Source organism: Xenopus tropicalis, chromosome 8, assembly GCF_000004195.4.
Source record: "Xenopus tropicalis strain Nigerian chromosome 8, UCB_Xtro_10.0, whole genome shotgun sequence".
Taxonomy (NCBI): domain Eukaryota; kingdom Metazoa; phylum Chordata; class Amphibia; order Anura; family Pipidae; genus Xenopus; species Xenopus tropicalis.
This window is the reverse complement of record NC_030684.2, coordinates 146859216-146871695: the sequence shown is the minus strand read 5'-3', so window position 1 is coordinate 146871695 and position 12480 is coordinate 146859216. Positions and strand designations below refer to the sequence as shown.

The following is a 12480-nucleotide window of genomic DNA, read 5'->3' as shown; positions in this document are numbered from 1 at the left end:
CTATCCGAGCAATAAGAACAGGTTGGTAAGAAGGTGTCTCCATCTTGTTATCCGAGCAATAAGAACAGGCTGGTAAGAAGGTGTTGCCATCTTGCTATCCGAGCAATAAGAACAGGCTGGTAAGAAGGTGTCGCCATCTTGTTATCCGAGCAATAAGAACAGGCTGGTAAGAAGGTGTCGCCATCTTGCTATCCGAGCAGTAAGAACAGGCTGGTAAGAAGGTGTCGCCATCTTGCTATCCAAGCAATAAGAACAGGTTGGTAAGAAGGTGTCGCCATCTTGTTATCCGAGCAATAAGAACAGGCTGGTAAGAAGGTGTCGCCATCTTGTTATCCGAGCAGTAAGAACAGGCTGGTAAGAAGGTGTCGCCATCTTGTTATCCAAGCAATAAGAACAGGTTGGTAAGAAGGTGTCGCCATCTTGCTATCCGAGCAGTAAGAACAGGCTGGTAAGAAGGTGTCGCCATCTTGCTATCCGAGCAATAAGAACAGGTTGGTAAGAAGGTGTCGCCATCTTGTTATCCGAGCAATAAGAACAGGCTGGTAAGAAGGTGTCGCCATCTTGTTATCCGAGCAGTAAGAACAGGCTGGTAAGAAGGTGTCGCCATCTTGTTATCCAAGCAATAAGAACAGGTTGGTAAGAAGGTGTCGCCATCTTGCTATCCGAGCAGTAAGAACAGGCTGGTAAGAAGGTGTCGCCATCTTGTTATCCAAGCAATAAGAACAGGTTGGTAAGAAGGTGTCGCCATCTTGCTATCCGAGCAATAAGAACAGGCTGGTAAGAAGGTGTCGCCATCTTGCTATCCGAGCAATAAGAACAGGTTGGTAAGAAGGTGTCGCCATCTTGCTATCCGAGCAATAAGAACAGGCTGGTAAGAAGGTGTCGCCATCTTGCTATCCGAGCAATAAGAACAGGTTGGTAAGAAGGTGTCGCCATCTTGCTATCCGAGCAATAAGAACAGGCTGGTAAGAAGGAGTCGCCATCTTGCTCTCCAATCTGTCCATGAGCAAAGCTAAAGCAATATACACAATAATCTCCTGTTTGCGGGGTGCACCTATTAACATTGGTCTCTTGCCTTTGGGTGCAGGAGGGGAGCACTGCTCCATAACGAAGCTGAATTCGCCAAGCTGTGTGCGTGAGGATTACTTCCGCTCCCTGACCTACAACATCCCAAGAAGTGCGCTAAACCAGGGCGATGGGCCCCCGCAGATGCGCCCCTACCACACCATCATTGAGTTTTCTGATCACAAGTAATGTTTATATTATACCATGTTGCACTCTGTTCCCCAGCCAGTATGGGGGCTGCCAGTATGGGGGCTGCCAGTATGGGGGCTGTCAGTATGGGGGCTGCCAGTATGGGGGCTGCCAGTATGGGGGCTGTCAGTATGGGGGCTGTAGCTAGTCTTTCTTTTTACAAAGTGGGGAGTCCATTCTCTTCCCAAAGCTAATGTAGTACCATGGGAACATAAAGGGAACAGACGTGTTCCATCTCTACCTCCTATCAGAGCTAATCAAAAACAACATAACAACATCATTATTCAACCCCAAAAATAATTTTTTGCCCAATAAAGGAAAATGTCATTCTAAGACAGACCTGACTCGCTGGGGGAGACCGACCCCTGAAACACTGTAACACAAGGCAGCAGCCTGACAGACCTGACTCGCTGGGGGAGACTGACCCCTGAAACAGTGTAACACAAGGCAGCAGCCTGACAGACCTGACTCGCTGGGGGAGACTGACTCCTGAAACAGTGTAACACAAGGCAGCAGCCTGACAGACCTGACTCGCTGGGGGAGACCGACCCCTGAAACAGTGTAACACAAGGCAGCAGCCTGACAGACCTGACTCGCTGGGGAGACTGACCCCTGAAACACTGTAACACAAGGCAGCAACCTGACAGACCTGACTCGCTGGGGGAGACTGACCCCTGAAACACTGTAACACAGGGCAGCAGCCTGACAGACCTGACTCGCTGGGGGAGACTGACCCCTGAAACACTGTAACACAGGGCAGCAGCCTGACAGACCTGACTCGCTGGGGGAGACCGACCCCTGAAACACTGTAACACAAGGCAGCAGCCTGACAGACCTGACTCGCTGGGGGAGACTGACCCCTGAAACAGTGTAACACAAGGCAGCAGCCTGACAGACCTGACTCGCTGGGGGAGACCGAGCCCTGAAACACTGTAACACAAGGCAGCAGCCTGACAGACCTGACTCGCTGGGGGAGACTGACCCCTGAAACACTGTAACACAAGGCAGCAGCCTGACAGACCTGACTCGCTGGGGGAGACCGACCCCTGAAACACTGTAACACAGGGCAGCAGCCTGACAGACCTGACTCGCTGGGGGAGACTGACCCCTGAAACAGTGTAACACAAGGCAGCAGCCTGACAGACCTGACTCGCTGGGGGAGACTGACCCCTGAAACACTGTAACACAAGGCAGCAGCCTGACAGACCTGACTCGCTGGGGGAGACTGACCCCTGAAACACTGTAACACAGGGCAGCAGCCTGACAGACCTGACTCGCTGGGGGAGACTGACCCCTGAAACAGTGTAACACAAGGCAGCAGCCTGACAGACCTGACTCGCTGGGGGAGACTGACCCCTGAAACACTGTAACACAAGGCAGCAGCCTGACAGACCTGACTCGCTGGGGGAGACCGACCCCTGAAACACTGTAACACAGGGCAGCAGCCTGACAGACCTGACTCGCTGGGGGAGACTGACCCCTGAAACAGTGTAACACAAGGCAGCAGCCTGACAGACCTGACTCGCTGGGGGAGACTGACCCCTGAAACACTGTAACACAAGGCAGCAGCCTGACAGACCTGACTCGCTGGGGAGACTGACCCCTGAAACACTGTAACACAGGGCAGCAGCCTGACAGACCTGACTCGCTGGGGGAGACTGACCCCTGAAACAGTGTAACACAAGGCAGCAGCCTGACAGACCTGACTCGCTGGGGGAGACTGACCCCTGAAACAGTGTAACACAAGGCAGCAGCCTGACAGACCTGACTCGCTGGGGGAGACTGACCCCTGAAACACTGTAACACAAGGCAGCAGCCTGACAGACCTGACTCGCTGGGGGAGACTGACCCCTGAAACAGTGTAACACAAGGCAGCAGCCTGACAGACCTGACTCGCTGGGGGAGACTGACCCCTGAAACACTGTAACACAAGGCAGCAGCCTGACAGACCTGACTCGCTGGGGGAGACTGACCCCTGAAACAGTGTAACACAAGGCAGCAGCCTGACAGACCTGACTCGCTGGGGAGACTGACCCCTGAAACACTGTAACACAAGGCAGCAGCCTGACAGACCTGACTCGCTGGGGGAGACTGACCCCTGAAACACTGTAACACAAGGCAGCAGCCTGACAGACCTGACTCGCTGGGGGAGACCGACCCCTGAAACAGTGTAACACAAGGCAGCAGCCTGACAGACCTGACTCGCTGGGGGAGACCGACCCCTGAAACAGTGTAACACAAGGCAGCAGCCTGACAGACCTGACTCGCTGGGGGAGACTGACCCCTGAAACAGTGTAACACAAGGCAGCAGCCCGACAGACCTGACTCGCTGGGGGAGACTGGCCCCTGAAACACTGTAACACAAGGCAGCAGCCTATGCTTTCTTTAATTAGGCAAAAAATTATTTTTTGAGGTTGACGTGTCCTTTAAATAATGTTACCTGCCTTTCATACCCTCCAGTACTTATTCATAGGTAGTAAGACACCAAAATGCCAGAAGAAATTGGTAGAAAAAGTTGCCTGTGGATATGTGAACTGGCAATAACCAATAACCACCAAGCAGTACATGTTCTCGCTGGGGGAGACTGACCCCTGAAACACTGTAACACAAGGCAGCAGCCTGACAGACCTGACTCACTGGGGGAGACTGACTCCTGAAACAGTGTAACACAAGGCAGCAGCCTGACAGACCTGACTCGCTGGGGGAGACCGACCCCTGAAACAGTGTAACACAGGGCAGCAGCCTGACAGACCTGACTCACTGGGGGAGACTGACCCCTGAAACAGTGTAACACAAGGCAGCAGCCTGACAGACCTGACTCGCTGGGGGAGACTGACCCCTGAAACACTGTAACACAAGGCAGCAACCTGACAGACCTGACTCGCTGGGGGAGACTGACCCCTGAAACACTGTAACACAAGGCAGCAGCCTGACAGACCTGACTCGCTGGGGGAGACTGACCCCTGAAACACTGTAACACAGGGCAGCAGCCTGACAGACCTGACTCGCTGGGGGAGACTGACCCCTGAAACAGTGTAACACAAGGCAGCAGCCTGACAGACCTGACTCGCTGGGGGAGACTGACCCTGAAACAGTGTAACACAAGGCAGCAGCCTGACAGACCTGACTCGCTGGGGGAGACTAACCCCTGAAACACTGTAACACAAGGCAGCAGCCTGACAGACCTGACTCGCTGGGGGAGACTGACCCCTGAAACAGTGTAACACAAGGCAGCAGCCTGACAGACCTGACTCGCTGGGGGAGACTGACCCCTGAAACACTGTAACACAAGGCAGCAGCCTGACAGACCTGACTCGCTGGGGGAGACTGACCCCTGAAACAGTGTAACACAAGGCAGCAGCCTGACAGACCTGACTCGCTGGGGGAGACTGACCCCTGAAACACTGTAACACAAGGCAGCAGCCTGACAGACCTGACTCGCTGGGGGAGACTGACCCCTGAAACAGTGTAACACAAGGCAGCAGCCTGACAGACCTGACTCGCTGGGGGAGACCGACCCCTGAAACAGTGTAACACAAGGCAGCAGCCTGACAGACCTGACTCGCTGGGGGAGACTGACCCCTGAAACAGTGTAACACAAGGCAGCAGCCTGACAGACCTGACTCACTGGGGGAGACTGACCCCTGAAACACTGTAACACAAGGCAACAGCCTGACAGACCTGACTCGCTGGGGGAGACTGACCCCTGAAACAGTGTAACACAAGGCAGCAGCCTGACAGACCTGACTCGCTGGGGGAGACTGGCCCCTGAAACACTGTAACACAAGGCAGCAGCCTATGCTTTCTTTAATTAGGCAAAAAATTATTTTTTGAGGTTGACGTGTCCTTTAAATAATGTTACCTGCCTTTCATACCCTCCAGTACTTATTCATAGGTAGTAAGACACCAAAATGCCAGAAGAAATTGGTAGAAAAAGTTGCCTGTGGATATGTGAACTGGCAATAACCAATAACCACCAAGCAGTACATGTTCCTAGCCCTCAAATGGGCATCTTTATGGGCATTAAATGAACAACTGTACCACCCAAGCTCTGGTTTGTCTGTAGCATCACCCAAGGACATGGAGCCCATTGTATGTTCCCATCAGGGAATCTTCTTTAGCACGAGGAGTGCCCCGATACTAACTGTCCTACCTGGGTCAGAGGGTGGAGGAGTTCATGAGACTAGGGAAGGTGGGGAACGTTTGCTTGTTCCTTCAGGAGATGTTTAGCAATTTGTGCAAGGGTGGTGGCAACAGAACCTAACTAGGAATATATATCGGCCTGCTCTGTATCTGATGTACCTATATACAATCTATGTGCACAGGCGGAAGGGTTCCCTCAAAGCGAAGAAATGGAAATCCATTTTCAACCTTGGCCGATCCAACAACGATTCCAAGCGCAAAGCCCACAAGCAGGATGAGAAAGACTCAGGTACCCACCTTATTGTCCCCAGAAGGGCATCATGGCTGGTCATTTGGGCTCAGCACAGTCAGTATTTAGGGGTGCATATGGGAATAAGATAATAAAGGGGGCACCCTGAGGGTTGGTAACATATATAACACTGGAATATATTGCAGTAAGGTGACCCAGGTTCTGGCCCGATTGCCATCTTGGAGTCGGAAAGGAATTTATTTCCCCCTCTGAGGCAAATTGGAGAGGGTACAGAAGGGGTTTTGCCTTCCTCTGGATCAGTAACAGTTGGGCAGGTTTCACTTAGACATAAAAGGTTGAACTTGATGGACATGTAATTTTTCAGACTAAGTTACTATGTTCCTATGGCGTGCCCAGTCTGAGGAACAGAACTGCACACTGTGCCATTCATTGGTGATGCCCTTATAGAAACATGGACATCCATGGCCCCCGAGGTGCACTAATCTGTTACGCTTCCTCCTGCCTCTCCAGTAGTTCTACACTCAGCATATCAGTAGTGTATTTGTGAGTGGAATTTACACTGGTCCAAAAGCACCTGAGCATGTCCTGTGGGTCCATTAGAGAGGCCCATGAAGAGATCACAGCCTGGGCTAAGTGCACGTTGGGTAACGGGGCAGTGCAGTGCTGGGACTATTTCTCTATTAGCTGTAGCCCTTCAACCTCCTCCAAGGGAACAACTAGACCTATTGCCCCAAATCCCATCTGTTCCTGCCCACTCCTGGGTCTCCATTGGCTCTATTGCCCACTCCTGGGTCTCCATTGGCTCTATTGCCCACTCTTGGGTCTCCATTGGCTCTATTGGCTCTTTACCTCCTGTATTGGCCAGTGTTCATATTTAATGTGTGGGCACCATAATATTGTACAGCGCTACAGAATATGTTGATGCTCTATACATACATGCTAATAATAATAGTGGTTGCCATGTTTACCTGTAAGGAACACTTATACTTATGTTTTTCTTCCCTTTTGCTAAAGAAAAAACAGAGAAAATGAGTCTTCGACCGGCAAAAAGCATGGACTCCCTTAGTTCTGTGCCGTATGCATCGGAGGGTAAGTCCCATATTGTACCCATTTGTGGCAAAACTCCATCTGAATCCAACCAGCTACAGAAAGCTGCATTTAAGAATTATATGGAAAAGCACTTGGTCACTATCAGATCTGACTTGTAGGGTCCATTAGAAGCAGAGCTGGCCAGTATCAGGCAGGGAAGCCCATGTCCCACAAGAGAAGATATTATTCAGGGAAGGTATGGAAGGAGATTTGGCCAGTCAGATTAGAACACCATTTTCCCACAAGAGAAGTTGACATGTAGGGTCCATTAGAAGCAGAGCTGGCCAGTATCCGACAGGGAAGCCCATGTCCCACAAGAGAAGATATTATTCAGGAATTTTATAAAATGTCAGAAATTATTTTAAAAACCTATAACACATTTACCCATTTTGGATTTGTCAGAAAGTGTTCTTTACAATAAAACCTAAAGTATGTAAATAGCTGGAGCGGAGCTTTGGGAATTTGGTAGAGTTACAAGTTAGAAATCTCCATGTAACTATACATGTGCCTTTATTCTAAATTCTTCAAGTCAATAATGAAGGGCATTTTCCTACATGTAAAGCCAATTCCTTTTGTGTTCACAGCGATGGATTCCGACAGAGGCCTGATGGGAAACAAATCTCCTAAAAGACTGGTCCCCTTGCGCAGGGAGAGTTTTGGGGCAAACTCTAAGCCAGGTCAGGACTACACAATTTCAGGAGAACTTTCCATCCCACTGGAGACAAGTCATCAAAAAGATTATGAAGAAGAATCGAAGTCTGAACCAACAACACCAAAACCAGGAAGGTCGTCTATTGTGGCAAGCCCACAAGGAAGATCCCCTAAAAGTGCTCAGAATCGAGCAGAGAAATGCTTAGGGGTCCATATCTCAGAGCCGTTTTCTGTTACTCTACCTCGCCATATCACTTCCAACTTGTCCCGTCTGACCAGAGTTATGGAGTGTCCAAGTCTCAAATATCCTGTGTTGTACGGAAGTTCTGAGAAGATTTCTTCACAGGAGGAAAGCCCACCTCAAGCAATGCTTGTACCACCCAGCACAGGCACTCAATGGAGCAATGCAGAGCAATCAGCCATGCTGCATGATGGACCTGTAGTAAGCGAAGTCAAGTTGGGCTCACTGCCTGATGTAAGCCTTAGCATGGAAAGTGATGGTGGCCTTGATTTGAATCAAGTCAAGTCTTCTGCTAACTCTGACAGAAGCCCGGTTCCAATGCAAGAGCAATCAGGCCATAGAGACTCTGAACTAAGCTCTGAAAAGGACCAAGTGGACCCAAGTATGGAACCTCAACATGCCAATGGAAAAGGTAGCCCATTTGGTAAGTAGAATGTTCTGTGCTTAAATGTTTAGCACATATATCAAGTTATCAGATCTAGGCTACACATTGGTTCTAGAGCACTGCTCAGGCTGAAGGTAAGTGCCACAGTAAGGCTACACGTTGGTGCTAGAGCACTGCTCAGGCTGAAGGTAAGTGCCACAGTAAGGCTACACATTGGTGCTAGAGCGCTGCTCAGGCTGAAGGTAAGTGCCACAGTAAGGCTACACCTTGGTGCTAGAGCGCTGCTCAGGCTGAAGGTAAGTGCCACAGTAAGGCTACATGTTGGTGCTAGAGCGCTGCTCAGGCTGAAGGTAAGTGCCACAGTAAGGCTACACGTTGGTGCTAGAGCACTGCTCAGGCTGAAGGTAAGTGCTACAGTAAGGCTACACGTTGGTGCTAGAGCACTGCTCAGGCTGAAGGTAAGTGCTACAGTAAGGCTACACGTTGGTTCTAGAGCGCTGCTCAGGCTGAAGGTAAGTGCCACAGTAAGGCTACACGTTGGTGCTAGAGCGCTGCTCAGGCTGAAGGTAAGTGCCACAGTAAGGCTACACGTTGGTGCTAGAGCACTGCTCAGGCTGAAGGTATGTGCCACAGGTAAGTACCCTGATACCCACTCTCTTTATTCAGAGACTACAGACAAGCTGAAACCAGACACAGAGAAGAAACGCATTTCCCTTGAAGTTCAAGACACGTTTTCGTTTCTGGACAACCAAGACACCACCCCAGAGAGCAGCGCATTGGATGGTGATGGGGCAGAGGAGGGGCTGCCTGGATATCATGATGGCTGGGTCCCTGGGGATGAGGAGCTTCGCAGCGCCTACATGACTGACATGATTACATCTTGCATGCAGGTAAATGGGGCACCTCTTGGCTTCCCAACATTCCAAAGGGCAATAATATACATGTATGGGGATCAGGTCTCCCATACTGGCGCATATCCAAGATGTTGGGGTGATACAAAACTCACCTTTGTAACCGTGCCCACAAAATGGCGCCTTCCTGCTGTCAATGATCTTCCCAGACTCAAAGGAACTAGACTTTAGTGTAAGTATTGAGAAGTATAGAACATTTCTATAGAGCAGCGGTTCTCAACCTGTGGGTTGGGACCCCTTTTGGGGATCCAATGACCCTTTCACAGGGGTTGCCTAAGACCATCGAAAAACACATATTTCCGATGGTCGTAGGAACCGAGAACCCGCTCCTCTCTGGTTGGGGGTCACCACAACATGAGGAACTGTATTAGGAAGGTTGAGAACCGCTGGTCTACCCCATACTAAATGTGGCGTGTATTTTTTCCTTAGCAGAGAGAGGAATTCTCGGTGGAGCCCCCTCCAGAAGACCTCTCTACAGAGGACGATGAAGATATGTACTCCATGGCAGCAGAGTGCGCAGACACTTTAGAAGATCTAAGACATATAGACGACTATTCGGATGACATTTATCTGAGTGCTTACGATGACCTCAGCCCCCTGGCCCGTGAACTGGAAACAATGTACGTGGTGGAACAAGACTCACCGGCAAATAAAACCGTATTGGGGGAAAGCAGTTCCCGGAATTTACCTGGCAATTCTAACCATGAAGTCAACACAGAAACACAACTGGAATTAGAGCCTCCAGAAATGCAGGGCACTATTAATGTTTACCTTTCCACTGAAGCCCTGCAAGATAGTATGGGAGACCCCTCAGTACAAGATGGCGGTAGTCACATCCCTGAGACTAATGCTACATCAGGAAGAGATGAGCCCAAACAGGACTTACAGCAATGTGAAGGTTCTACAGAACATATTTTGAAATCAGAAGATGTTTTACAAGACAGTTTACGAAAGGCCCGCCTACATCTTCTCACTCTTGGCCTTGACGTGACTCAGGACATACAAGTGTTAAAACCAGTACCATGTTTAGATATAAAAACATTAGTACTAGATATCCAACAAGGGCATAGCAATTACTTGGAGTGCTCTACTGAGTGTGATTCTACCAGGGCACATAACATGCCACTTACTGAATGGGTACCGCCAATTCTAGAGCATGTTCTTCTAACAGATACACCAGCTCTAGAGCATGTTCTACTAACAGATGCACCAGCTTCAGAGCATGTTCTACTAACAGATACACCAGCTTCAGAGCATGTTCTACTAACAGATAGTCCATCTCTAGAACATGTTCTACTAACAGATACACCAGCTTCAGAGCATGTTCTACTAACAGATACACCAGCTTCAGAGCATGTTCTACTAACAGATACACCAGCTTCAGAGCATGTTCTACTAACAGATAGTCCATCTCTAGAACATGTTCTACTAACAGATGTACCAGCTTCAGAGCATGTTCTACTAACAGATACACCAGCTTCAGAGTATGTTCTACTAACAGATACACCAGATTCAGAGCATGTTCTACTAACTGATAGTCCATCTCTAGAACATGTTCTGCTAACAGATGTACCAGCTTCAGAGAATGTTCTACTAACAGATGCACCAGCTTCAGAGCATGTTCTACTAACAAATGTACCAGCTTCAGAGCATGTTCTACTAACAGATGTACCAGCTTCAGAGCATGTTCTACTAACAAATGTACCAGCTTCAGAGCATGTTCTATTAACAGATACACCAGCTTCAGGGCATGTTCTACTAACAGATAGTCCATCTCTAGAACATGTTCTACTAACAGATGTACCAGCTTCAGAGCATGTTCTACTAACAAATGTACCAGCTTCAGAGTATGTTCTACTAACAGATACACCAGCTTCAGGGCATGTTCTACTAAAAGATAGTCCATCTTTAGAACATGTTCTACTAACAGATACACCAGCTTCATATACAGTTGATTCAGTCCAGCAAGATGAGGTTGCTGATCACAAGCAGAACAAAGACTTGCCTACATGTTCTGCCCAGGACACTGGTGTATCTATGCAAGTTACCCTATCAGAGAAGACAAATAAATTGATACCTGCAGTGTTCCCTGATGGAAGTGTCTCAATGAAACTAGCAAGTGCTCCTCAGAAAATACACCAAGTGAAATCTGTTCCTGTTGTGCCACCAAAACCACAATTTGCAAAGCTCCCCCCCGCCCTGAAAAGTAAAATTCACATTAGCCCAGCAAATAATATATCTAAGGACACGGAGAGCCACAAATCAGACAGTGTTGCCAGTGTGGAGATGGGCAATCCTTGCAGTGAGTCTTCTCAAAGCCAGAAGCGTTCCAGCTGGAGAAGTGGGGCAAGCGTTTCATTTGACACAGCAGTAGCCCAAGCTAGAGAAAGACAGATGTCCCAGTACCCCATCAGGAGAATGCAGACTTACTGCGTTGGTGAATCGCACCATGTTCTGGACAACCCCAAGGAAGACGCCTCTCTGCATCGTCAAAAACTTGCCCAAAAGCCAGGAGGGAGTAGACCTCACAGCTGTGTCTTGGCTCTAAACTCTTTGGAAGTGGCAAGTAAAGTGAACAGTACTGATGAAAAACCAAAAAGCAGCCATTTATTGCAGGAGTGTAGGTGTGCAATGAGGCAGGACACCGCCGGGGCCCGGAACAGACGGAGTATGCCACGTTTGGCCAAGCAGACCAGCACTGAGGAACCTTCTGAGACTTGTGAGAAGCCCCAGCGCAGATCCCTGCTATAATCTAGCCGGCCAGCTGTAATTGTAGGTCTTTGCTCATAACTGTATGATAGCCTAGCTAAATCAATACTGGTTCCTGGCGTTGCCCGACTGCTTGGCATGATTGTGGGGCAACATATGTTCCACATGTTTTTGTAAGCTTTAAAGGTCCATACTGGCAGAAGGAAGCGCCAACTGTCTCACATGAATAATCATTAATAAACACGCCACTTGGCAATACTTTACAGTTCAGACGTTGTGACTACAAAGGGCAGAAACTGGTGGGAAATACCATGCTGTGGCTGTGGGACTAGTCAATTTAGGGTAACCACCCGGCATACAGTAGGTAATTCCATTGACTCCTTTGATGTGTGCCACGTGTCCAACAAACCTCAGGTACACATGAAAGAGATACCAAAAATGCAACCAAAGTTTTCCATTTCTAAGGTCCCGCCCCTTTCAAACTGCTGATTCAACGTGTTTAGGGATTGGTTTTAGCAACTGAAGCAATCAGTTCCTCACTGGAAAATGCTGTTTCACAGAAATCTGAAAGGGGTTATTATAAGGTTTCTCTTAAAAGGGGCAGAATTCAAATGGCAGCAGAATTATTTCTGGTTCTATTTAAAACTATGTGGCACCCCCATGGAAAACAAGGTCACCCCAAGTTATGCTAACATCTTTATAGAGTAATGGCAAGCAAAACTACTACTAGGGGGGGGCTACATAGAAATACAAAGGCCCGTATCCTTATGAATTAAATTGACAGTAATCTACAGTTCCAAAAAGAGCCCTTTTGGATCTAAACGTTTATATTGGGGTTCAGACCCCA

General features: G+C 48.9%; 1 protein-coding gene across 1 annotated transcript in view; it reads left to right on the top strand.

Annotated features, from left to right (window-relative positions):
• Positions 1–11898, top strand: part of arhgap30 (Rho GTPase activating protein 30) — a 36255-nt gene extending 24357 nt beyond the window's left edge. The window contains exons 7-12 of the mRNA XM_031891853.1: positions 1088–1250; positions 5580–5686; positions 6662–6736; positions 7321–8052; positions 8680–8903; positions 9354–11898. Coding sequence (XP_031747713.1) covers positions 1088–1250; positions 5580–5686; positions 6662–6736; positions 7321–8052; positions 8680–8903; positions 9354–11675 — 3623 coding nt within the window. The 3' untranslated portion in view covers positions 11676–11898. The remainder of the gene's footprint in view (positions 1–1087; positions 1251–5579; positions 5687–6661; positions 6737–7320; positions 8053–8679; positions 8904–9353) is intronic.
• The last annotated feature ends 582 nt before the right edge of the window (positions 11899–12480 follow it).